Here is a 26289-nt window from a genome sequence, read left to right as displayed (position 1 = left end):
AGTATTTTTCTAACGCCTGTGCTGGGCTGGACAGTCCTTTCTAAAACTATTTTGGTACTTGCTCCTGGGCTAGCCTCTCCCAGCCTGTGTGTGAGTGACTGGGAGCTCCGCTGGGCCCACACCGGGCCCTGGTTGGGTGTGTGTGCGTGTGCGTGTGCGTGTGCGCGTGTGCATGTGTGGTGCTGGTCAGGATGGGCCTCCCTGTAGACTGTACCTTGGGGTTTTTTTTCTGCCATTTTTTTAAGAGTTAGCCCTGTTTTAATATTAAAAATACTGATTTTTAATATTGAAAATAAAAGCATTTAATCTCTCTTAAGGGGTACCCGGAGTGCTGCGGCCCGGGGGAGGGGGCGGCGGCCTCCCGGTGGGCCGAAAGCTGGGCGCTGTGGCAGGGCTGTGCGGGGCTGTCCTAGGCAGGGGCCTGGCGGAAGGCGCTCCAGGCGTGGAAGCAGCGGGTGAAGGCGTACTGCTCGTTGCCCTTGCGGACCAGGCGCAGGCGGCGGGGCCGCTCCCGTTCCTTGGAGCGCATGTGCTGGATGTACACCTGGCAGGCAGGGGGCAGTGGGTCGGGCGGCCCCTCCTGTGGCTGGCCTGCGCCCGCCATCCAGCCCCTCCCCACTCACCTGGCAGGCCTTCAGACTCAGCTTGATCTCCACCTGACTGGTCTGGGTCCCCACCCACATGTAGACCTGGGAGGACAGCAGGAGGGGGCATGGCTTGGGAGCACTCTCCTGCTCCCACAACAGCTGCTCAGGGCCGGGGGCTCCTCCCCTGGCAGGGCCACGGGGCGGGCTGTCTCACCTCCTGGCCATTGTCTAGCAACATGATGTCGTCGTCTGCCAGGTCGTCTTGGCAGAAGTCAGAGCATTTCTCAGTCACCGCAAAGTAGCCCTTCTCGTTGGAGCACCTGGGGCCGGGGGTCAGGGGTGGAGGTGAGGCCAGGCCCTGCGGCTGGCCCAGGGCTGGGGAGGGGCCAGGGCCTCACCGGAAGAGCCGCGTGTGCTTCATGTACTCGGCGTCGTCATCGTAGGGCTTCTGTGCCCCGATGCCCACCCAGAAGAAGTTCTCGGGCTCCTCGCCTTCGTCAATGACCTGTGGGGAGGGGGCCGCTCAGCCCGGAGCCCCACCGGCCCGGCTCACCCGCCCGCCTGCCCGCCCACCGCACCTGTTTGCTATAGGAGGCATCGAACATGGTGTTCAGGATCTCTTCTGCCAGCTTGGCCTCGTCGGGGTCCGAGGCCCGGCCCACCCAGGCGTACACGATGCCCTGGTTGTCCTCGCTCTCGAAGGGGACCTGCGGGCGGGCAAGCGGGGTGCTCACGCGGCGCCCAGCCTGTGTGGCGCCTTGCTCCGCTGTGGGCGCACACCGCACCCACCTTGAGGATGAAGCAGAACTCGGAGTTGAGGAGGCTGGAGTCCGTGTTGATCTGGATGCACCTGGTGGGGAAGGAGGGAGTGTCAGGAAGGAGGCGGGGCCTGGCCCGTGCGGCCCCACCACCCCCGCCGGCACCTGGTGCACAGGGCGCTGCCGTTGGTGCGGATCTGATAGAGGCTGGGTTGCAGGGTGCCTTGGGCCACCTTCCTCTTGCCCCGGTGGATTATGAACTTTCTCTTGAAATGGGACAGGAACTTGGGGTTTTCCTGCTGCTGCGTCATGCGCACCACCTGGGGGTGCGGAAGGGTCAGAGGCAGCCTGGGCCCCGCCTCGCCCCCCCCCCACGTGCTCAGGAGGGCCAGGGCACGGATGCACCTCCCAGTACCTCCAGCTTGCCGGGGAAGAGGCTCTCGAACTTCTTCTGCAGGCTGAAGGTGAAGGTGAGCCAGCCCATATTGGAGGCTTCCCGGCCCTGCCAGAAGTACACGATGCACTGGAAGTCCTCCTCGGGCTGCTTCTCCTGCGCCTCGGCCCCGGCCGACTCGCCTTCTCTGCCCTCGGCCCCGGCCTTCCCCTCCTCTTCCTCCGGCTTCTCTTCCTCCTCATACTCCACGGGGACCCAGTACCTGCAGGGTTAGGCGACCTTGAGCCAGGGGACCCCTGGCCCCAGGAGAGGGCAGGAGGGGAGCCGTGCACGGCCGCACCTGCAAAGGAAGACGTAGCAGTCCTGCGTGTAGAAGTGGCCGAACTCCTCCTCCGGCAGCCGCGCGAACTTCTTGCCCTCCAGCACGAAGCCCTCCATGCCGTCCAGGTCCTCGTTCCACTCCTCCATCAGCTGCTCCGCCTGCAGGTGGCAGAGCCTGGCTGAGCGCGCACCCGACCACGCCCACCTTAGACCACGCCCACCCACGAGAAGCCCCATCCACGCGTGGCCACGCCCAACCAGAGCCACAGTCCATTAATCGGGCACGGCAGGCAACCAACACCTGCCCCAGAATGAGCTCCACCCACACCTGACTGCGCCCAATCAGAGCCAGGCTCTATTCTTCAGCCACGCCTCCAACCAATGCCCACCCAGGATAAGCTCCACCCACACCTGACCGCGCCCAATCAGAGCCAGGCTCTATTCCGCAGCCACGCCTCCAGCCAACGCCCGCCCCAGGATAAGCTCCACCCATAGCTGACCGCGCCCAATCAGAGCCAGGTTCTATTCCTCAGCCACGCCTCCAGCCAACGCCCGCCCCAGGGTAAGCTCCACCCACACCTGACCGCGCCCAATCAGAGCCAGGCTCTATTCTTCAGCCACGCCTCCAACGAACGCCCACCCAGGATAAGCTCCACCCACACCTGACCTCGCCCAATCAGAGCCAGGCTCTATTCTTCAGCCACGCCTCCAACCAATGCCCACCCAGGATAAGCTCCACCCACACCTGACCGCGCCCAATCAGAGCCAGGCTCTATTCCGCAGCCACGCCTCCAGCCAACGCCCGCCCCAGGATAAGCTCCACCCACAGCTGACCGCGCCCAATCAGAGCCAGGTTCTATTCATCAGCCACGCCTCCAGCCAACGCCCGCCCCAGGGTAAGCTCCACCCACACCTGACCGCGCCCAATCAGAGCCAGGCTCTATTCCTCAGCCACGCCCCAGACAACGCCCGCCCCCGCCGGCCACGCCCACCTCCGCCAGGGCCATGGGCGGCTGCCGCGGGAGGAAGAGCGCGGTGAGGTCGGCCTTCATCTGGTCTTTCTTCTCGGAGTCGCGCTTCACCTTCCCGGACAGCCCCGGGCCCTGCAGCACGGCCTCGGCGTTGCGCGTGTAGTCCACCGTCAGCACGTCGTCCCAGTTCTTGAACTTGGCCTTGAACACCTGGGAGACGGGGTGGTGAGCGCCCTGGGGTCGCGCGGGCCCCGCCCCCCGCTCGGCGGCCGCGCACCTGCGCCTCGGTGCCCTCCAGGCTGCGGCTGACCGCGGCGTGGCGGGGCCGGTGCAGCATCCCGCACAGCTCGTGGCCCAGCTTGAGCGCGGCGGCGCGCACCAGGCGCGGGGACTTGCGGCCGAGCCAGATGAACACGTCCGACCAGCAGTCCAGGATGTACACGCAGCGCGTGTCCAGCAGGCTCTGCAGCTGCGGGCCGGGGGAGGGGTCAGCGCGGCCAGGCCGGGGCAGGGGCCCGGCTCGCGCCCTCCCCGCCCGCTGCCTCACCAGCCGCATGCCCGGCATCAGCTCCACCTTGGGCCGCTTCTTGTGTTCCACGGAGAGCTTGTAGTTGATCTGCGGCAGCTCCAGGTAGCCCAGGCCCAGGCCCACCTGGCAGGAGGAAGCGATGCTCAGGTCGGTGGGGTCTGGCCACTCCAGCCCCGCTCGGAGCAGCCCCCTGCTTTGCACAGTGGCCCAAGCTGCCCTCTGCTCCCTCTAGACCTGGTCTCTGCTCTCAGGCCGTCTGAAGGATGGTAGCCTATCAGCGGAAGAGCTTTTTGATGGTTGTTTTTATTTTTATTTATTTATTTTGCGGGTCTGGGGATGGAACCTAGGGTCATTCAACCTCCGAGCTACAGCCCCCAGCCCTATTTTGTATTCTTTTTATTTTTTGAAACAGGGTCTTCATTGAGTTGCAAAGGGTCTAGCTAAGTGGCTGAAGCTGTCCCCGAACCGTGATCCTCCTCCAGTCTCTGCCTCCCGAATGCTGGGATTACAAGCCTACACCACTACACCCGGCCAAGCTGTTTAATTTATTTTCATAAGCCGGGCGTGGTGGCGCACACTTGTAATCACAGCATTGGGGAGGCTGAGACCGGAGGATCCAGGTTCACAGAGAGCCTCAGCTACTTAGCGAGGCCCTTTGCAACTCAGTGAGACCGTTTCAAAATAAAGAACAAAAAAAGGGCTGGGGGTATAGCTCAGAGGTAGAATGCCCCCTGGGTTCCATCCCCAGTACTGCAAAAAAGAAAAAAAAATTTTTTTTTTTTCATACTGGGGATTGAATCCAGGAGTGTTCTGCCTCCAAGCTATACCCTTTGTCTTTTATTTTGAAACAGGGTCTCGAACCTACGATCCTCCCATCTTAGCCTCTCAAGAACTGAGATTTCAGGCATGCACCACCACACCTGGCTGGTTCTAGGTCTTTATTGTTACTAATTCTCTAATTGTCCCTTTCCTTCTCACAAGACCTTACGCCCAGTTTCCTGCCACACACAAAATTATGTCTGAGAACTGGGCATATGCCTGGAATTCCAGTACTTGGGAGACTGAGACGGGAAGACCACAGGTTTGAGGCCAGCCTCTGCAACTTAAGTGAGGCTGTTAGCAAAACAAAACAAAACAAAACAAAAAAACAACAAAACAGGACTGGGGGTATAACTTGGAGGTAGAACACACACAAAATTAGGTCTGGGAACCTGGCATCTAGGCGTTCTGTCTCTTCCAGAAACATCCACGGCACTATTCCCCAAACCGGCCTCCGGACCTCCTCTCCCTGACAACGTCCACAGCCACGCCGTGGCGCCTGGCCTACCGCCCGCCCTCAGCGGCCCCGGCTCCACCGCTCACCTTGTACAGCTTGGGCTGGGGCGGCCAGAAGTCGTCGGGCACGTGCTGCTTGATCTCAGAGGGCTCCCCACCCAGAGCCTCCCAGAACTCGGGGGGCTCCTGGCCCTGCACCAGCAGCAGGATCTCCGCCTTCCCCTTCCGCTCGTTCTTGTTAATTTTCTCTGCAAAGAGCCTGTGGACGGGACGCGCAGCCTTGAGCCCGGCCCGGGCCCCTTCTCGGCTGGCCCCCTCTCCCCTGCAAGACGCAGAGCCCCCGGTACCTGGCTTTGGTGGTGCTGCTCAGCGTGGCCTGGGCCCCGCGCCACACGTAGATGTCCAGTCCTCGGTCCAGCAGGAACACGAACCTGGGCGGGAGACTTCTTTTAGAAGAACCCAAACCTGGCCCTCCCCTAGGCAGGGAGGAGGCGGAAGCAGACACCCCCACGTCACATCATGGGGCTCACCTTGGGTCCAGAGAGGCCCCCTTGAGGGGCACGGGCTCCAGCTTGACGTTCTTTTTGCCGTACACGCGGTACATCCTGGGGACCGGGGAAAGAGAGTGAACACCGAGGGGCCAACGTGCCCCTAACCCTGGCCCCTCCGGCCCTCCCCAGCAGAGTCCAGGGGTCGGCGTCCCCCGCGCCCTCCCTCACCTGGTCATGTAGTGCGTCTCCTCCACGGTGTAGAAGCCACTGGCGGTCCCGCCCTCGATGTACGAGATGTCATTGTCGAACACCTATGCAAATGGGGGGATGTCTCATTAAGCTGCCCCCTCCCCCCACTGAATACCCTATCAGGCTGGGCACCCCATTATCAGGTTACTGGGGGCCACAGATCCATGATGAGGCTAAAATAAGTCCGCCTAGCAGGTGCAGTGGTGTGCGCCTGGCATTCCAGTACTTAGGAGGCTCAGAAGGATTGCAGGTTTGAGGCCAGCCTCGGCAACTCAGTCAGACCCTACTTCAAAATAAATAAGGCCAGGTGTGGTGGCACATGCTTGTCATCCCAGCATTTAGGAGGCTGAGACAGGAGGATAGGGGTTTGCAGGTTTGTGGCTATAGCCCCAGCCCTTTTTACTTTTTTTTTTTTGTGTGGGTCTGGGGATGGAAACCAGGGGCATTTGACCTCCAAGCTACACCCCCTGTCCTATTTTTTATTCTTTATTTTGAAACCAGGTCTCACTGAGTTGCAGAGAGCCTCACTAAGTAGCTGAGGCTGTCCGTGAACCGCGATCCTCTGGTCTCAGCCTCCCGAATGCTGGGATTACAAGCGTGTGCCACCACACCCGGATATTTTTACTTATTTTTGCAGTACTGGGGGTGGAACCCAGGGGCATTCGACCTCTGAGCTACACCCCCGCCCCCATTTTTTATTTTTTACTTTGAAACAGGATCTCACTGAGTTGCAAAGGGCCTTACTAAGTAGCTGAGGATGGCCACGAACTGGGATCCTCTGGTCCCAGCCTCCCAAATGCTGGGATGACAAGCGTGCACCATCACACCCAGCTTTATGTTTTTTTTTTATTTTTATTTTGAAACAGGGTCTTGCTAAATCACTGAGGCTAGCCACAAACCTGCGATCCTCCTGTTTCAACCTCCCAAGTACTGGGATTACAGGGAGTTATGGGCATGTGTGGCCGCACCCGGCACTTTGGCCGCCTTTGCTCACCCAGGACGGCAGCCTGCCATCTGTCTTGAGTCCTGCTGATCACCCAGGACCCCAGCATCTTTTCTTTCTTTTTTTTGGCAGTACTGGAGTTGGAACCCAGTAGCATTCTACCTCCGAGCTATGCCCCCAGCCCTATTTTTTATTCTTTATTTTGAAACAGGGTCTCACTGAGTTGCAAAGGACTTAAGTAGGTGAGGCTGTCCACAAACCTGGATCCTCCTGTCTCAGCCTCCCACGTACTGGGTATTCTTTATTTTTTTGGTGGTACTGGGGGTGGAACCCAGGGGCTTTTCTACCTCCGAGCTATACTCCCAGATCTATTTTATATTTTATTTGGAAACAGGGTCTCACTAAGTTGCTGAGAGCCTCACTAAGTAGCTGAGGCTGGCTCTGAACCTGTGCGATCCTCCTGTCTCAGCCTCCCAAGCGTTGGGATTACAAGCGTGCGCCACCACGCCCGGCTGGTATTCTTTGTTTTTTGAAACGGTCTCACTGAGTTGCAGAGGGCCTCACTAAGTAGCTGAGGCTGTCCGCAAACTCTGATCCTGTCTCAGCCTCCCGAATGCTGGGATCACAGGCCTGTGCCACCGTGCCCGGCCCAGCAGCTTTGGTGCCGGCTCCGCCCGCCTGCCTCCAGCCGCTCACTGCCCTGCCCCAGCACCAGCTCCCGGCCGCCCTGCACCCTCGCAGGGCATCACCTGCAGGAACTCCTTGCTCTCGTCGCCCATCTCCTCCCGCACGGTGCGGCACTCGGCGCCCAGGTAGTTGCGCAGGTTGACGGCGTGGATGGCGGAACAGGCCTTCTTGTCCAACGTGGCCTCCCCGCCAATCCAGTAATAGATCTCCCAGTTCAGGGAGCCGCTGTCGTCCAGAAAGGTCTGGAAACCAAGATGGGGGCGGGAGAGTGCTCCTGGGGCCGCCCTGGCTTCCCGGCCCCAGGGAAGCACTCTGCCTCCACCTCGCCTCCCCACACGGAGCCGGACACGGGGCTCCGGCCACCCGAGGGTTGGCGCATGCGGGGCCGGCCCTCACCTTGAGCACTATGTAGCAGTCCGCCTCGTAGAACTTGCCGTGGAAGGCTTCCTCCACCAGCACGGGCACGAAGTTCTCGATCTGCCAGATGGTCAAGCCCGGCAGCTGGCCCACGTCCTCCGTGAAGAACTCCGAGTAGTCCAGGCGCGGCTTCTCCAGGCCTTGGTCCCAGCGCCGCGCCCTGCCCCCAGGGGCCCGGGCGTCCACGCTCTCCTGGGGGGACAGTCGCCGTGCGTGGCTGTTTCCGTGAAGCCGCTCCGGCTGGCCTCGGCTCGCAACCGCAGGGCCTTTGCACGGGCTGTTGTCCGTGCCCAGGGCCCTCTCTCCCTCTTGGGCTGGGCTGGGTGACTCCATCTGCCTTAGCAGTGCACGGGCCAGCCACCCTGTCCCGGCTCACCTCCTGCTTTTTGTTCTTCTCCTGCGCCACATCCGACATGCCCTTCAGCACCTGCTTGGCCTGGTCATCCTGGGCCGAGTCCTTGCGCCTCCGCAGCCGCATCTTGCGAGCCAGGGGGTCCTTGGGCCCGCTCCCTGCTTAGGGAAGAGCCCAGCAGCTGAGCCCTGGCTGGGCCGGCCAATCCCACGCCACGTGGCCAGAGAGCCGCATCCCACCCATCTTACGGACGGGCAAGTTGAGGCCCAGAGAGGCACCCAAGCTCACCAGCCGCCGCCGCTGCCGCCACGGTGGCAGGGGAGGCGCCGGCCAGCCGCAGCTGATTCTGCAGCGAGAAGTCGATGTTGTACCACTCGGCAGCGTGGTCGGCGGGCTTGGGTGGCATGACCAGGTTGGGGTTCTCCCGCACGTCCAGGACCTGCCGGGGGTCGGGGTGCAGAGCAGGCGTGAGCCTGGCTTTCAGCTCCTGTCTGCGGCGGGGCCAGGGTTCTTGTCCCAGCCACCTCTGGGGCTTAAAAGACGATGTCAAGGGTACTTGGGACACGGACGAAGCCCCCGTTTATCCTGCCGGCACACAGGCACGCAGGAAGCCTCTGCAGGCTCCCTTACACCCCTTGTTTTTGGTGCTAGTATTAAAGCCAGGGGCATTCTACCCCCCAGCCGCAGCTACACCCCTAGCCCTATTTTTTATTCTTTATTTTGAAGCAGGGTCTCACTGAGTTGCAGAGGGCCTCACTAAGTAGCTGAGGCTGTCTGCAAACCGCGATCCTCCGGTCTCAGCCTCCCAAATGCTGGGATTACAAGCGTGCGCCACTACGCCCGGCTTCAGTTCTTTTATTTTGAAACAGGGTCTAAGCTGCTGAGGCTGGCCTTGAACCTGGGATGCTCCTGCCTCGGCCTCCTAAATACCAGGATTACAGGTGTGCACCTCCATGCCCGGCTCCTCACACTACTCTGGGCCATCTTTTCTGAGCCCTCCCCGCGCTTGGCACAGACCCACACACACCTCAATCTCTGTTAGGAAATGGATGGCCTCCGGCAGGGTCACCAGGCGATTCTTGTTCAGGACGAGTTTCCTCAGCTTGGGGCACCTGTAAGAATGGGACCAGTCAGGGTGTGTGTCTAGGTGGTGACAGGGGTGGGGGTGAGGGAGAAATCCAGTCCTGGGGGGGGCTGCAGGCAGGGCTGGAGGACAGAGGGAGGAGGTGTCCTCCATCTTTTTTTTTTTTTTTTTTTTTGTGGTACTGGGGGTGGAACCCAGAGACTTTCTACCTCTAGGCTATACTCCCAGACCTATTTTTTATATTTTATTTGGAAACAGGGTCTCACTAAGTTGCCGAGAGCCTCACCAAGTAGCTGAGGCTGGCTTCGAACCTGCGCGATCCTCCTGACTCAGCCTCCCAAGCGCTGGGATTGCAAGCGTGCGCCACCACGCCCGGCTTCCTATCTGGGGTCTTCTCCCCACGGGGCCCCATTCCCGCCCAGCCCAGCGCGGCCCGGCCCGGGCACCTGCAGATGCTCTCGGGAATCAGTTCCAGGTTGTTGTCCGCGGCCAGGAACTCCTCCAGGCTGGTCAGTTTGCCGATGCCCGAGGGCAGCCCGTCAAAGTCCAGCTTGTTGGAGTTCAGGTAGAGCCTCTTAAGCTTGGTCAGCTTGCAGATGGCCGACTAGGGACAGGGGCGGGGAGGGTGCTCAGGGTTGGGCCGGGCCGGCCTCCCCGCCGCCCCCCACCCGCCGGCCCCGGGACGCACGGGCAGCGAGGTGAGCTGGTTGCGGGACAGGTTGAGGGTCTCCACGTGCACCCACTGGTCGATGCAGAGGGACAGCTCCGGGATCTGGTTGCTGCTGAGGTTGAGGCGGCGCAGGCTGGGCAGCGTGTACAGACACTCGGGCACGCGCGTCAGGTCGTTGCAGGACAGGTCCACGTCTGGGGAGGGCGGCGGGCGGGTCAGCAGGGCCCCGCCCCAGTGGGAACCCCGCGGCTATCAGCTAGGGCACCTCCCTGAGCCAGCTTCTCCAGATGGCCGGGCTTTGGGGTTTGGAAGATAGTTTACGGGGAGGACAGGGCGGCCCAGCGGCAGCGGGGCTGCGAGCAAACCCGGTGAGCTCCCAGAGGGGGCGGCCGGCCCCGAACCCTCTGCTCCTTCCTGGGGCTGGAGACCAGGAATCCTAGACCCTTCCATAAGGTATTCCCAGGCCACTGTGACCCTTTCACAGTGGGTGGATCTGGGCATAAAGTTAGTGCCTTTTTATTTTTGGTACTAGGGATGGAACCTGGGGGCCATTCTACCTCCCAGCTACACCCTCAGCCCTAAACTGGGGATGCATCCCAGGGACATCCTACCTCTGAGCTATACTTCCAGCCCTATTTATTTTTCATTTATTTATTTATTTATTTATTTATTATTTTGGTTTTTTTTTTATTTTTTGTGGTTCTGGGGTTCCTGGAAGCCCTTCTAACTTAGGGCTACACTCCCAGACCTATTTTTATATTATTTTTTATTTGGAAACAGGGTCTCTTAAGCCAGAGTGGCTGGCTTCGAACCTGCGCGATCCTCCTGTCTCCGCCTGCCTCCCAAGCGCGGGGATTACAAGCGTGCGCCACCACGCTCGGCTGACATTGAACTCTTGATTCTCCTATCTCAAAATCTCACACCAGCAAGCTTGGCTACCCCTGGTCCTTTTTATTTATTATTTTATTTGTTTACTTTTTGCAGTGCTGGGGATTGAACCCAGGGGTGTTCTACTTCTGAGCTACACCGCAGCCTTATTTTTTATCCTTTATTTATTTATTTATTTTGGTGGTACTGGGGTTCCTGGAAACTCTTCTACCTCTGGGCTATACTCCCAGACCTATTTTTTATACTTTTTAAATTTGGAAACAGGGTCTCTTAAGCTAGTTCGGCTGGCTTAGAATCTGCGCGATACTCCTGTCTCCGCCTCCCAAGCGCGGGGATGACAAGCGTGCGCCACCACGCCTGGCTTATCCTTTATTTTGAAACGGGGTCTTGCTAGGTTGCTGAGAGTCTACTTTCTTTTTTTTTTTTTTTCTTTTGGTGGTACTGGGGTTCCTGGAAGCCCTTCTACCTCCGGGCTACACTCCAGACCTAATTTTACATTTTTATTTGGAAACAGGGTCTCCTAAGCCAGCGCTCGCAGCTGGCTTCGAACCTGCGCGATCCTCCTGTCTCCCCCTCCCAAGCGCGGGGATTACAAGCGTGCGCCAACCCGCCCGGCAGTCTCTCTACTTTCTGAGGCTGTCCTCAAATCTGAATCTGTGATCTTCCTGTTTCAGCCTCCCAAGGACTGGGATTTATAGCAGTGCCATCATGCCCGCCTTATTATTATTTTTGTTGGAATTGGGAATTGAACCCAGAGGCATTCTATCTCTGAGCTAAACCCCAGCCACATTTTATTTCTTATTTTGAAAGAGGGTCTCAGCCTGGTGTGGTGGCGCATACTTGAAATCTCAGCATTTGGGAGGCTGAGACAGGAGAATCGTGGCTTGTGGACAGCCTCAGCTACTGAGTGAGGCTCTCAGCTACTTAGTGAGACCTTATTTCCAAATAAAGTATAAAATAGGTCTGGATATATAGCGTGGAGGTAGAAAAGCCCCTGGGTTCCACCCCAAGTCCTACCAAAAAATAAAATAAATAAACTGCTAGCTGGGCGTGGTGGCGCACGCTTGTAATCCCAGCATTTGGGAGGCTGAGACCTGGAGGATCGCAGTTCGCAGACGGCTTCAGCTACTTAGTGAGGCCCGCTGCAACTCAGTGAGACCTGGTTTCAAAATAAAGAATAAAAAATAGGGCAGGGGGTGTAGCTCGGAGGTCAAATGCCCCTGGGTTCCATCCCCAGACCCACAAAAAAAAATAAATAAATAAAAAATAAAAAATAAACTGCTGAGGCTGAACCTCCTGTCTCAACCTCCCAAGTACTGGGATAACCGGTACGCTCCTCCGCACCCGGCTATGAGCCGCATCAGTAGCAAAGGGGCAGCCGGGCATGGTGGCGCACACTTGTAATCCCCGCACTCGGGAGGCTGAGACAGGAGGTTCGCAGAGGTTCGAAGCCAGCCTCAGCTACTTAGTGAGGCTCTCAGCAACCTAGTGAGACCCTGTTTCCAAATAAAATATAAAATAAAATGGTTATGGAAGTATAGCCCAGAGGTAGAAAGCCTCTGGGTTCCACCCCCAGTACCAAAAAAAAAAAGAAGAAGAAGCAAAGGGGCCCCTGCGGCGTCCCCAGGGCGGTACCCACCTGCCAGGCTGCTCAGGCCCTCCAGGCTGGTGGGGAGGTTGCTCTGGGTGCGTTGTGTATTCCTTAGGTGCAGGGTCTGCAGTGCTGTCATGGCCGGGAGCTGCCTGCGGGGACCACATGCAGCATCAGCACCAGTAAACCGCTTCCTGGGCCCCGGGGAGGGGGGGACAGGCGCGGCCGGCGCTTGGGGGGCGCGCACCGGAGCTGGGCGTGCAGCAGCGGGTTCCCGTTGAGCACCAGCGTCTGCAGGTGGACCAGGCGGCGCATCTGGGGCGGCAGGCTCTCCAGGCGGTTCTCGCTGAGGTCCAGGTACAGCAGGTCGGTGAGGTTGATGAACAACTGGTTGGGGATGGTGTCGATGCTGCGGGGGGGGGGGTGTCACTGTCAGTGCCAGGCAGTCCCCGGAGGCCCCCCGGGGTGCCCGCCTGCCCGCGCACCTGTTATGGCTGAGGTTGAGAACCAGCATGTTCTTGGCGGTCTCCAGCTCCCGCGGGCACTCGGTCAGCTGGTTGTAGCTCAGATCCTGGGCGGAGGGGGGCAGGCCCGGGTCAGTCAGGGTATCCCCAGCCCTCGGGGCTCTGCCACGCTCAGGGGCCACCGTGGGCAGAGAGGATGAGGGCCGGAGGGAGACGGGATCGCGGGAGGAAAGGTGCCCGGGTTACAGGGACTGACTCCCTGAGTGACCTCGGGCGTGGTGCGGTGCGACAGACTGGCTCAATCGGGATGGCCGCTGAGTCCGTTCGGGACCGAATTATCTCAGAAAAGTGGACAAAGGTTTAGGTGGTAGTTCTGCAGCCACTTATCTGCAGCGATTCTTTCCCTTTTATGAAATAAACTCCTTTAAGTTCCTATTCACGGCGCTAAATGTGGAGATTCCTCTCTGGGAAAGAATCTGACATGGACCCATGCTTCTTGGGAATTGCTGCAGATAAGTCGCTACAGAAGTGCGTCCCACTGTAAGCCTCAGTTTCCCCCTCTGGAAAGTGAGAGGACGGTCCTAGGTGGGGGCGGAGTGGTTGGCAGGTGGGAACCACTGACCAGGACCGAGAGGTCGTCCAGCTTGAAGATGTCGTCGGGGACTCCGGAGTTCTTCAGGCAGTTGGCTCGAGCTACGATGGCCTGGGGAAAAGCCGCGGGAGTCCATGATTCCCGGGGTCCAACCCCAGGAAGAAGCAGAGGCCAGGACGCCCGAGTGCTCTCTCGCCCCTGGCTCCTATTTAAACCTCAGAGCCCAACTCGGAGATGCTCAGGAATCCCTCCTATTTTTTTTTTGGTACTGAGGACCAAACCCAGGGGTGTTCTACCTCTGAGCTACATCCCCCATTACTTTTATTATTTTTAATTTTTATTTATTTATTTTTGCAGTACTGGGATGGAATTCAGGGGTATTCTACCTTCAAGCTATACCACCAGCCCTACTCTTTCTTTCTTTCTTTCTTTCTTTCTTTCTTTCTTTCTTTCTTTCTTCTTTCTTCCTCTCTCTATCTCTTTCTCTTTTTCTTTCTGCAGTACTCGGGATGGAACCCGGGAGCATTTTACCTCTGAGCTACATCCCCAACACTATTTTTTTGTGTGTGTGGTACTGGGGGTAGAACCCAGGGGCTTTTCTACCTCCAGGCTATGCTCCCAGACCTAATTTACATTTTATTTGGAAACAGGGTCTCACTAAGTTGCTGAGAGCCTCACTTAGTAAGTAGCTGAGGCTGGCTTTGAACCTGAGCGATCCTCCTGTCTCAGCCTCCCAAGCACTGGGATTACAAGCATGCGCCACCACGCCTGGCTATTTTATTCTTTCTTTATTTATTTATGTATTTATTTTTTTGGTATTGGGGATGGAACCCAGGGGCATTCTGCCTTTGAGTTACACTCCTGGCCCCATTTTTCCTTCTTTATTTTGAAACAGGGTCTCACTGAGTTGCAGAGGGCCTCACTAAATAGCTGAGGCTGTCTGCGAACCGCGATCCTCCTGTCTCAGCCTCCTGAATGCTGGGGTTCCAAGCGTGAGCCACCACGCCTGGTTTTTCGGGTTCCTTTATACAGGGCATAACCGTAGCCTCTCAGGACAAGGGGCCCCTGTTGTAGCACCTGGGTCCCTAAGCCCAACACAGTGCAGAGGGGCACGGATGGTGGCGGCCCCGGGGCCTGGTTCCACCCTCAGGCCTGCTTGGGGACTTACCCGCAGGGAAGGAAGGCTGGACAGGTCTCCGTGAAGCGTGGTCAGGTTGTTATGGCTCACAGACAAGTGTTCCTGGGCCGGCCGGAAGAGGGGAGCAGAGTGTTAGCATAGCGGGTGGCATGTCCAGGCCCGTGTCCGCCTCCACCACTGCGCTATACGCAGGACAGATGTGCCGTCCACCTGTGCAGCCTCCCGCCCCTCCAGACCGGGCTTCTCCTCATATTCCTCTCATGCTCAAAGTTCTCCGCGTACTTTTTTTTTTTTTTTTTTTGCGGGTCTGGGGATGGAACCCCGGGGGCATTCTAGCTCCGAGCTACACCCCCAGCCCTAATTTTTAAGTTTTCATTTTGAAACAGGGTCTCACTGAGTTGCAGAGGGCCTCACTAAGTAGCTGAGGCTGGCCGCGAACCGCGATCCTCCTGTCTCAGCCTCCCGAGTGCTGGGATGACAAGCGTGCGCCGCCACGCCTGGCTCCTCTGACCCGTCCCACCCAAAGGACCCTCCTTCCCTGGCCCGCCGCTCACCAGCTTCTGCAGGGCGGCCAGCTCCTCCGGCAGGTAGCAGAGGCCCGTGCGGTTCAGCTTTAGCCATCGCAGGCTGGTCATGGCCTTGACATTCTCAGGGAAGTAGCCGCCCTGTGTGTGTGTGGGTGTCACCGTGAGAACCAGGGGCGTCTCTGGGGAGCCAGAGACAACTCCCCAGTGGGGAAACCCTGGACAAATCATCTTCTCGTTCTGTGCCTCGATTCCCTGTCCAACAAACTGGACTAGTAAAAGCCCCCTCGTGACAAACGCCTGGGTCTAAGGTCTGTTGCTCGCTGAACCTCAAGACCTGGGACAGACATCCCGGAACCCCGCTTTGTCATCAGCTCTACTAACGTTCCCTTGGTTGGGGGTCCCCTTGGCCATGTCCAGAACCCCCCGCAATGCGGAGGCCCCAGCTCCCTGTCCTGAAAGACACCTCCTCACCTTTTTTTTTTTTTTTTTTTGTGGTACTGGGGATGGAACCCAGGGTCATTCTACCTCTAAGCTACACCCTTAGCCCTAATTTTTTCTTTTTTTGTGTGTATGTGGTACTGGGAGTAGAACCCAGGGGCTTTCTACCTCCAGGCTATACTCCCAGACCTATTTCATATTTTATTTGGAAACGGTCTCACTGAGTTGCTGAGAGCCTCACTAAGTAGCTGAGGCTGGCTTCGAACCTGCGCGATCCTCCTGTCTCAGCCTCCCAAACACAGGTATTACAAGCGTGCGCCACCACGCCCAACTTATTCTTTATTTATTAATTTTTTTGTGGGTCTGGAGATGGAACCCAGGAGCCTTCTACCTCTGAGCTATACCCCCAGCCCTATTTTTTATTCTTATTTATTTATTTATTTATTTAGTGGTACTTGGGAATGGAGCCCTGGGGCTTTCTACCTCCGGGCTATACTCCCAGACCTGCTTTATATTTTATTTGGAAACAGGGTCTCACTAAGTTGCTGAGAGCCTCACAAGTAGCTGAGGCTGGCTTCAAACCTGCGCGATCCCCTTGTCTCAGCCTCCCAAGCGCGGGAATTACAAATGTGCACTACCATGCCCAGCTGTTATTCTTTATTTTAATTTTATTTATTTTTTTATTTATTTTTGGTGGTACTGGGGTTCCTGGAAACCCTTCTACCTCCGGGCTACACTCCCAGACCTATCTTTTAAAATATTTTTATTTGGAAACAGGGTATCTTAAGCCAGCAGCGCTGGCTTAAGACCTGCGAGACCTCCTGTCTCCGCCTCCCAAGTGCTGGGATGACAAGCGTGCGCCACCACGCCCGGCTATAGTCTTTATTTTTATTTTTTTGGTGGTACTAGGGTTCCTGGAAGCCCTTCTACCTCCGGGCTACACTCCCAGATTTATTTTTACATTTTTATTTGGAAAGAGGTTCTCCTAAGGCAGCCCACGCGGCTGGCTTCGAACCTGCGCAATCCTCCTGTCTCTGCCTCCCAAGCGCGGGGATGACAAGCGTGCGCCACCACGCCCGGCTTATAGTCTTTATTTTTAAAACAGGGTCTCACTGAGTTGCGAAGGGACCCACTAAGTAGCTGAGGCTGGCCACAAACTGCGATCCTCCTGTCTCAGCCTCCCGAATGCTGGGATTCACCACCTCACCCCTTCGAACCCATTCATTCACCCCCCATATTCCGGCGGGCACCTGCCGCCCCTGGCCCTGGGACAGGGAGTCTGAGACAGCCTGGCCTACAGAGCTTGGGCTGGTGTCCCCTCCCACTACGGCCACATTCCCGCCTGGTGACTCAGAATTTCCCGGGGCCGCAGGTAAAGATGGTGGGGATGGAGGCAGGGAAAGCGGTGAGGTCTCCAGCACTTGGGATCAGCGGTGCAAGCACCCAGGAGAGCCTCCCGCCGCCATCAGCCACACCCAACACCGGCCACACCCTCCCGCCAGCTCCTCCCCCTCTGCCCTCACAGGGCTCAAGTCTTTCTGTTTTTGGTAGTTGTAGTACTGGGGACCTAGCCCAGGGGCACTCCACCTCTGAGCTCTACCATAGCCCGATTTTTATTTTTATTACTTTGAGACAGGGTCTCCCTAATTTGCTCAGGCTGACCTCAAATCTACAATTTTCCAGTCTTACTCTCCCAAGGACTGGGATGACAGGCAAGTGCCACGGGCCCGGCTCCGCCCGTGGTTGTGTGTGTGTGTGTGTGTGTGTGTGTGTGTGTGTCACTGGGGTTTTCTATCTCTAAGCCACACCCCTACTTTTATTTTATTTTTGCAGTACTGGGAATTGAACCCAGGGACATTATATCTCTGAGCTACACCCCTAGTCGTATTTTTTATTTTTATTTTTTATTTTTTATTTTGGTACCGGGGATGGAACCCAGGGTATTCTACCTCCGAGCTACACCCCCAGTCCTTTTTTTTTTTTAATTTATTCTTCATTTTGAAACAGGGTCTAAGTTGCCGAGGGCCTCACTAAGTAGCGGAGGCTGAGGACGAAAACCTTCCATCCTCCCCTCTCAACCTCCCAAGTACTTACTGTGACTACGAGGGTGTGCCACCACGCCCAGCTCCCACCCTATTTTTTATTCTTATTTGGTGGTACTGGGGATGGAACCCAGGGCCACCCTACCTCCGAGCTACACTCCCAGCCCTATTTTTTAAAAATTCTTTATTTTGAAACAGGGTCTAGCGGAGTTGCAGAGGGCCTCACTGAGTAGCTGAGGCTGCCCACCGGCCCCATCCTCCGGTCTCAGCCTCTCAAGTACTGGGATGACAGTTTGCAGGCCACCCCGGGGTGGGGGCTCCGGCCCGATCTGGTATTCTTCATTTTGGAACAGGGTCTCACTGAGCTGCAGAGGGCCTTGCCAAGTTGCTCCCTGCGTTTTTGCCCCAGGGGCCCGCCTGGGGGGGGGGGCTGGTCTCTGGCTGAGTCCATCGGGGCTCGGGGAGCCCCCCAACCTGGCACCCCAGCCCCATAGACCTGGCCTCCCTGCGTCCTCGGCCTTCTATGGGGGAGCACCCAGGCTCGGGGAGGGGAAGCAGCTGGCCCAGGACCTCGCCCATGGGCGCGGTGGACCGGGCCGGGCGGGACCGGGCCGGGCCCCCCGGGAGCCGTACCCATGGGCCCCGCGGCCCGGGGCGGCTCGGCTCACCTTGAAGTCGTTGCCGCTGAGGTCCACGCCGCGCACGAACGGCAGCACCCCGGTGGCCTCCATGGCGGCGCCGCCGTCGCTGCCGGGCGGGTTCCGGGCGGCCCCAGAGCCCGGGCAGGGCGGCGCCGGCCCCGCCCCTTTAACCCGCTCGCGCCCGGCAGAGCGAGATTTTTATTTTTATTTTTATTTTTTTGCAGTATGAGAGGTGGAACCCAGGGCCATTCCACCTCCGAGCGACACCCCCAGCCTTACTTTTTATTCTTTATCTGGAAACAGGGTCTCACTGAGTGGCAGAGGGCCTCGCTAAGTAGCTGAGGCTGTCCGCGAACCGCGATCCTCCTGTCTCAGCCTCCTGAATGCCGGGATGACAAGCGTGCGCCACCACGCCCGGCCTGTTTAGCTTCTTTATTATTATTATTATTATTATTATTATTGATTATTATTATTATTATTGCGGATCTGGGGATAGAAACCAGGGGCATTCGACCTCTGAGCTACACCCCTTGCCCTATTTTTTATTTTTTGAAACCGGGTCTCACTGAGTTGCAGAGGGCCTCACTAAGTAGCTGAGGCTGTCCGCGAACCGCGATCCTCTGCTCTCAGCCTCCCGAATGCTGGGATGACAAGCGTGCGCCACCGCGCCCGGCTCTGTTTAGCTTCTTTATGGATTTGTCGCGTGCACTGGGAGACGAGCATCCCTCTGGGTCCTGTGCTCCTAGGGCAGGAAGGTGCCCGGTTAAATGAGCCACAGCCTTCTAGGCTCGGGCACAGGGCTCTGGCGTCCTCGGGAAAGCCGAGGCCTGGGAGAATGGCCCGCACAAGGTCGCAGGGTCTGGCTCTTTCCCCACTTTTTGTGCCCGTGGGCCCAGATGGGTAATTATGAGACCGCCAGGCAATCTCGCAGAGGCGACCTAAATCTTTAGATAAACCTGGATAAATCCGCAAATCGTGCTTGCAAATCTTTTTCCCAGTCCCCAGAGGGAACACGGCACAGATTTCTCCAAACGGAGACCCCCCCCATGACAAGCGCAGCGGAGTCACCAGAGGGCCAAAGCCAAGTCACTCAACCTGGCCCATCGCCCTATGGCAGGGTCGAAAGGCGGCTCTGCGCCTTTAAATCCGGAATGCGTCGGCGAGTCCCGCCCCCGGGGGAGCGTGCAGACGGCGAAGGGGCGTGGCCTGCTTGCCATTGGCTGAACCGCGCAGTATTTTGGAAGGTGTGCGCGGAGCCGAGCGCTCTGATTGGATCGGGGGCCTGCTCGTCTGCGCGCCTCGGGTCGGCGGCGGCCCGGCGCCTCGGCGTTCGCTTCCCGGGTCCTCCGCGTTCCATTCTCCAGGCGGGTCCGGGCTCCAGGCCCCGGCGGGCCCGCTGCGTCCGGGGATCGGTGCTGGGACGCAGGTAAGGGCGCAGCGCGGTGGGCAGGCTCCGGGGTCACCAGCCCCAAGCGCCTCTGGAACGCAGGTCGGGGGCGTGGTCACGGTCACAGCCGGGGAGGAGGGGCCTCGGGGCCCGAAGACCCGGGTTCGAATCCCAGCCCGATCCCTAAATGTTTGGGGACGCTGCGCTTGATCTCTTGGGTCCGGGCGTCCGCTCCTAAGAGTGGGGTGGCCACAGCCCCGCCTTCGGCCAGCTCTGGCCCAGAGCTCGGCGGAGGAGAACAGGCGCCAGCTGGGGTTATTTTTAACCACCCACTCCCCCTTCCCTGGAGGTGGCAGGCCGCGGGCTGTGGCCTGCGCGACCCCTCCAGGGGCAGAGCAGAGTCCCGGCTTAGACAGGCGCTGGAATGTTTTAAAGGGTTTGCAAAGGTGGGTTGTGGGTCCTAACAGGGGTGGTGGCAGTATTGATCTCCGAGGCACCCATGAGGAAGCAGAAACAGGCTCAGGGTCACTGTGGGTCACCTGGCTGGCCGCTCACCCGGCCGGGCACCGGGGTTGGGTCTGGTTTATAATCCCGTCCAAGTGGGCAGGTGTCCGGCTGAGTCACACAGGCTTTCTTTAGCTGCTCCGGGCACCCTGTCTCCTGGTCACTGGGCCCAGTGGGCAGGGCAAAAGTCCTTGGTGTCTGGTGGCTTTGACCTCATGGCTGGGTGGACTGGGCCCTGGGAGAGTTCTGCATCCACTTCCCAAGTGCCTCGCCCCTGACACACTTCGGGGCTGCTTACGTCCAAGCCTTCCTTGCCACTGATGGTACCGTCTTGACAGGTGAGCAAACAGGCCCTTCTCTGACACTTGGTGTCCTGGCAGCTGAGGATTCTTCCCTTTACCCCAACATTGTCTCAAGCCCCAGGCCCAGAGAGCCTTCTGTCCCGAGGCACTGGGCAGCCCTCTGGGGTCATCACCTCTAAGTTTACCATCTGTCTACCTCTGATTTGCACATACCTTTTTTTTTTTTTTTTCCAGTACTGGGAATGGGAGCCAGGGCCATTCTATCTCCAAGGTACACTCCTAGCCCTATTCTTCTTATTATTATTTTTTTGGTACTAGGGTGGAACCCAGGGGCTTTTCTATCTCCGGGCTATACTCCCAGACTTATTTTATACTTTATTTGGAAATAGGGTCTCACTACGTAGCTGAGACCCTCACTAAGTAGCTGAGGCTGGCTTTGAACCTGCGCGATCCTCCTGTCTCAGCCTCCCAGGCACTGGAATGATAAGTGTGCGCCACCACGCCCTCCTATTCTTTTGGCCTAGGCTTCCCAAGAAGGCCAGGAGCTGCCTGTCAATCGGCATACACCAGTCAGAGCGGAGCGAGGTGACCACCCTTGTCATCCCAGTATTTGGGCGGCTGAGACAGGAGGATCGCACAGGTTCAAAGCCAGCCTCAGCTACAGCTACTTAGTAAGGCTCTCAGCAACTTAGTGAGACTCTTATTTCCAAATAAAAATATAAAATAGGTCTGGGAGTAAAGCCCGGAGGTAGAAAGCTCCTGGGTTCCACCCCCAGTACCACCAAACAAAAAAATTAATAAAATAAAAATAAAGAGAATAAAAAATAGGGCTGGGGGTGTAGCTCGGAGGTAGAATGCTCCTGGGTTCCATCCCCAGTACCACATAAAAAAAAAATAAATAAAAAAATAAAGAAGAAGAAAGAAGCCGTTCCCTCCTGCCCACGCTGCCTTCTCCACCCCTCAGTTTTGCAGCGCTCCAGCCTCCCTTGCAGGCCGACCATGGCGGAGTTCTCCCAGCGGCGGGGAAAGCAGCGCAGCGACGAGGCCCTGGGCAGCGCCGTGGACTTCCTTCTGGCCAATGCCCGCCTGGTCCTGGGCGTGGGGGGAGCCGCAGTGCTGGGCATCGCCACCCTGGCTGTGAAGCGGGTAAGGCCGGGCCGGGGGGTGCTGGGCAGGGCCTGCCGGAGGTTTCCAGAAGAGGAGGGCCTGGCAGGGGCTGCGGAGGGGCAGTGGGAGGGGCCCCCACCAGCTTTGCTATGGCTGCACAGGCTTTGCATGGCCTGATCGTGGTCTCTCTTCCTGTAGCTCATCGACAGGGCTGCCAGCCCTCGGGACGAGGACGATGCCAAGGGGGACGGCTGGAAGGAGCTGAGCCTGCTCAAGGCCGCGCCGCCCCCACAGCCCCGGCCCCCACCTGCCGCCCTCAGCCAGCCCGTGCCGTGCCCAGCCCCCAGGCCCTCTGCCCTTGGTGAGTGGCACCCCTGCCCCTCTCATGCGGGTGGCTTCCCCTTGGGGTGGGCCGTGTCTGGGAGATGCAGCCCAGGCTCTGCCACCAAGTGGCTCTGCGGCCCTCAGCAAGTCTTCACTGCTGACTGAGGGATCCTGGCTGTGTGTGTGTGTGTGTATGTGTGTTACTGAGGGTGCAACCCAGGGGCTTTTCTACCTCCGGGCTACACTCTCAGACCTATTTTATATTTTATTTGGAAACAGGGTCTCACTAAGTTGCTGAGTGCCTCACTAAGTAGCTGAAGCTGGTTTCTAACCTGTGCGATCCTCCAGTCTCAGCCTCCCAAGCGCTGGGATTACAAGTGTGCGTCACCACGCCCAGCGGTGCTGGGGTGGTACCCAAGGACTCACACAAGAGCTGTCCTGCAGACCTCCTCCTGCTTTTGCTTTCCCACTTTCTACTTGCATAAAGCAGCACCCAGTGTCAGGGGGAACCTCAGATAGGGAAACTGAGGCCCGGAGACAGGCAGGACCTGCCTTCCGCCCTCCACTGGAGGCCCTCAGCTGTAGAGCCTGATGTGGGGACTCTGGGCCAGTGAGACTCTGGCAGCCAGTGCCTGCTGTCGTGTGCTTCTCTGTGGCAGGTTCAGCGAGGGCGAGGCCTGTGATGTCACGGAGCGAGTGATCAGTCAAGTTCCTTTAACTTGCCCCCCTGGTTGCTGATGTGTTCCCTGCTCCCGTCTCTTTGCAGAGGGGCCCACAGACGCAGGTCCTCGGCCGCCACCGCAGCTCAGCTCCCCCGCACCCCTGTGCCTGACCTTCCAGGAGAAGCTGCTGGCGTTTGAGCGGGACCATGTGGTTATCCCAGCGGCTCACCTGGCTTTGGCCAAACAGCTGGCCGGCGACATCGCCCTGGAGGTCCAGGCCTACTTGCACAACAAGTTCCCAGAACTGCCCTTCGGGGCGCTGGTGCCCGGCGGGCCGCTCTACGAGGGGCTGCCGGCCGGGGCCGCCGAGCGCGTGCGCCTCCTGGCGCCCCTGGTGCTGGAGCCGGGCCTGTGGACCCTGGTGCCCGGCGTGGACACCGTGGCCAGGGACCCTCGCTGCTGGGCCGTGCGCAGGACTCAGCTGGAGTTCCACCCCCGCGGGAGCAGCCCCTGGGACCGCTTCCTGGTGGGGGGCTACCTCTCCTCGCGTCTCCTGTTGGAGCTGCTCCGCAAGGCACTGGCCGCTTCCGTGAACTGGCCGGCCATCGGCGGCCTGCTCGGCTGCCTGATCCGGCCCAGCATGGCCTCGGAGGAGCTGCTGCTGGAGGTGCAGCATGAGCGGCTGGAGCTCACCGTGGCCCTGCTCCTGGCCGTCCCCGGGGCCGACCCTGACGACCGCCTCCTCCTGGCCTGGCCCCTCGAGGGGCTGGCGGGGAACCTGTGGCTTCAGGACCTGTATCCGATGGAGGCTGCCCGGCTGCGGGCCCTGGATGCCCGTGACGCTGGTGCACGCCGGAGGCTGCTGCTGCTGCTCTGTGCTGTCTGCCGAGGACACCCGGCCCTGAGGCGCCTGGGCCGGAGCCACGTGACCCAGGTGGTCCTGCGTCTGGGGGAGCAGGAGGCGGACTGGGCCGAGGAGGCCCTGGGGGAGCGCTTTCTGCAGGCTCTGGAGCTGCTCATTGGCAGCTTGGAGCAGGCCAGCCTGCCCTGCCACTTCAACCCCAGCGTGAACCTCTTGGACGGCTTGCGGGACGAGGAGATTGACGACGTTGGCTACGCGCTGTACAGCGGCCTGCAGGCGCCCGAGGGGCTGCTCTAGATGGGTGGGGGGCCAGGTGGCCAGCGTGTTTCCACCGCCCCTGCCCAGGGGTTTGCCGAGTGTGTTCTTTTGCTTTGCTTTTCATCAGAACAAATAAGGGTATACGTTACCTGGGCCCACGGTGGGCATATGCTGGGGCTGTGGCCGCCGGGCTCCCTGAGCCTGGGAGAGCTTGGGGCTCTGACCCCGGTGCGGCTTGGCGTGCCAGCCACTCCCTTGGGCGGCCCTGTGTGGCGACCCAGGGCCTTGGGTGCAGTTGATCACCAGCAGCGAATCCATGGAGAATGTGATATGGCTTCGAGAATCGCTGGCCAAGTGAAGGTCAGTTCCATTTTTCTGCCAAGAGAGGTATTTTTTTTCCTTTTTTTTTTTTTTGTAGTACTGGGACATTTTACCTCTGAGCTACACTTCTAGGCCTTTTTATTTTGAAACAGGGTCTTGCTGGATTGCTGAGAGCCTCACTAAGTTGCTGAGGCTGGCCTGGAACCTGTGATCCTCCTCTCTCAGGCCCCCCAAGCCTTGGGGTTAACTGGCGTGCACCACCACACCCAGTTCCTAGAGGGAAACTGACCACTCTTTGGGCGTCGTTCCATGGGGCTTTGGGGCTGTTGGAGGGTGGTGTTCTCTAGATGTCTTCTGTGTGTTTGGTTTCTTTGAGTTCTTCAGCTCTGCGGCAAGCTAGCTCTGGCCTGCACACCAGATACCTCAGGGAGGGGCCCCTGCCTTCCAGCCTGGTGAGTTTTTCTCTCCAGGCAGCAGAGGCCCCTGGGAGAGCCCCTGTGTTGCTAGGGAGGCTAAGGCTTAGCGCGGCTTCCCCTGCCCCAGCCAGGGCTAGCCCATAATAGTTGCTTCTGGGCCCCACCAGCAAGCAGAGGCCTCCTCCAGGGGGCCTGCGTGTGCACCTCCGGGTTCAGGAGCCATGCCCAAGTGCTGTGGGCCAGCAGCGAATCCTGACCTTGTGGCCTGGCTGAGGCAGCAACAGCGGGGGCTGGGAGGGAGGCTGCCTCCCCTTCTGAGGCCCCTCCAGTCTTTGGTATCTTCCCTGCTGAAACAAAGCTATGCCTTGAAGAATGTGAGCAGGAATAAAATGAAAAAGTTCTGTGTGTGTGACTCTTGCTAGGGAAGGGGGTCTGGCCCCTTCCAGGGCAGCCGTTGCAGTCCTCTGAGCCTTGAGGCTTGGCAAGAGAGCCTGAAATCAGCCTGGAGGTAGAAGGAGTTATTTTTATTTCTTTATTTTTATTTTTATTTTTTTGGCGGGTCTGGGGGTGGAACCCAGGGGCGTTTGACCTCCGAGCTACACCTCCTACCCTATTTTTTATTCGTTATTTTGAAACCGGGTCTCACTGAGTTGCAGAGGGCCTCACTAAGTAGCTGAGGCTGTCTGCGAACCGCGATCCTCCGGTCTCAGCCTCCCAAATGCTGGGATTACAAGCGTGCGCCACCATACCCGGCTTAGAAGGAGGTATTTTTAAAACGTAGGGTTGCCGGGCGTGGTGACGCACGCTTGTAATCCCTGTGCTTGGGAGGCTGAGACAGGAGGATCATGCAGGTTCGAAGCCAGTCTTGCTGGCTTAAGAGACCCTGTTTCCGGATACAATATAAAATAGGTCTGGGAGTGTAGCCCGGAGGTAGAAGGCCCCTGGGTTCCATCCCTAGTACCATAAAAAAAAAAAAAGTATGAACCAGGATGTGGACAAACAGTAATGCCTGCATGGTGCTTCTAAGATTATAAAATTAGCAGCCACTGTGGAAAATGTCTGGTGGTTACTCAAAAAGATACTTAAAAATGACTCAACGTCATTCCTTAGCATATGCCCCAAATGACTGGAAGCAGGCGCTCACGTACCCAGGCCAAGTGCCTGAGCAGCACTATTCAGCTGCAAAGGGGAGAACCCAAAAGTCCACTGACGTAAACAGACGCGAGACAGGAGCCCCCACGTCTGTGGTTTCAGGTTCCTGTGGTCAACAGTGGCCCAGAAATATTTGTCTTGACCCTTCTGAGAGACTACATTTACACAATTTTTATTACAGTATGTTGTTAGACATCTTTGTGTAACAGAATTGAACCCAGGGGGAATCTACCTATGAGCAATACTCCCAGCCCTTTTTACTTTTTGATTTACAAACAGGGTCTAAGTTACTATTGCTGGCCTTCACCTGTGCCATCCTTCTGTCTCAGCCTCCAAAGTACTGGGATTATAGGCGTGTACCACTGTGCCTGGCTATTTTTTTCTTTGTGGTGTTGAGGATTGAACCCAGAGGTGTTCTACCTCCAAGCTACATCCCTAGCCATTATTTTTACTTAGAAACAGGGTCTAACTTGCTGATTACCTTGCTGAGTTGCTGAGGCCGGCTTTGAATCGCCGATCCTCCTTTTAGCCTCCAAAATACTGGGATTACAGGCATGCATCACCATGCTTGGCAAGTCATTAATATTTCATTATTTTTGTGGTACTGGTGATGGAACCCAGGGGCATTCTACCTCCACGCTACACCCTCGGCCCTATTTTTGATTCTTTATTTTGAAACGGTCTCATGGAGTTGCAAAGAGTAGCTGAGGCTGGCAGCGAACCACAATTCTCCTCTCAGCCTCCCAAATGCTGGGGTTACAAGTGTGAAACACCATGCCTGGCTCTTTTATTGTTTGTTCTTATTTTTTTTAAAGGGGTTCTTTTTTTTAATTTTTTTGAACCAGGGAGCGCCACACCTGCAAAGCAGGTGCTTTGCCACTGAGCTACATCCCAGCCCCTCTCAAGGTTTTAAACATCTACTGGAAACTAACATATACATATAAT

The 26289-nt window shown here is 57.9% G+C and overlaps 2 protein-coding genes across 3 annotated transcripts; one reads left to right on the top strand and one right to left on the bottom strand.

The window, feature by feature from the left end:
- Positions 1–409: 409 nt before the first annotated feature.
- On the bottom strand, positions 410–18139 carry FLII (FLII actin remodeling protein; the record flags this gene model as incomplete). Of its 2 annotated transcripts, XM_080713266.1 has the most annotated exons (30): positions 410–544; positions 624–689; positions 802–907; positions 986–1092; positions 1166–1294; positions 1377–1437; positions 1511–1665; positions 1761–2001; positions 2080–2219; positions 3053–3241; positions 3309–3500; positions 3579–3683; positions 4923–5094; positions 5183–5266; positions 5366–5440; positions 5555–5637; positions 7268–7447; positions 7602–7814; positions 7999–8132; positions 8263–8413; positions 9002–9086; positions 9505–9662; positions 9747–9922; positions 12256–12359; positions 12455–12616; positions 12693–12778; positions 13294–13374; positions 14432–14503; positions 14956–15066; positions 18077–18139. In XM_080713266.1, the coding sequence occupies 30 exons, from the start codon at positions 18137–18139 to the stop codon at positions 410–412; spliced, it is 3816 nt and encodes a 1271-aa protein (XP_080569392.1). The 2 variants fall into 2 exon arrangements, with proteins under 2 accessions (XP_080569392.1, XP_080569393.1); XM_080713267.1 differs by lacking the exon at positions 12455–12616.
- Positions 18140–20959: 2820 nt separating this feature from the next.
- On the top strand, positions 20960–23566 carry MIEF2 (mitochondrial elongation factor 2). The gene is made up of 3 exons (XM_080712657.1): positions 20960–21388; positions 21548–21710; positions 22440–23566. The coding sequence occupies exons 1-3, from the start codon at positions 21242–21244 to the stop codon at positions 23492–23494; spliced, it is 1365 nt and encodes a 454-aa protein (XP_080568783.1). The 5' UTR covers positions 20960–21241; the 3' UTR covers positions 23495–23566.
- The last annotated feature ends 2723 nt before the right edge of the window (positions 23567–26289 follow it).

The sequence above is a fragment of the Muscardinus avellanarius genome, assembly GCF_963383645.1.
Source record: "Muscardinus avellanarius genome assembly, chromosome: 16".
Classification (NCBI taxonomy): domain Eukaryota; kingdom Metazoa; phylum Chordata; class Mammalia; order Rodentia; family Gliridae; genus Muscardinus; species Muscardinus avellanarius.
This window is presented reverse-complemented; position numbering and strand designations above follow the sequence as displayed.

Coding starts and splice junctions, on each gene's coding strand:
- MIEF2 (XM_080712657.1), top strand. CDS start 21,242: ATGGCGGAGTTCTCCCAGCGGCGGGGAAAGCAGCGCAGCGACGAGGCC. Junction 21,389..21,547: donor CCACCCTGGCTGTGAAGCGG/GTAAGGCCGGGC, acceptor CTCTTCCTGTAG/CTCATCGACAGGGCTGCCAG. Junction 21,711..22,439: donor CCCCAGGCCCTCTGCCCTTG/GTGAGTGGCACC, acceptor GTCTCTTTGCAG/AGGGGCCCACAGACGCAGGT.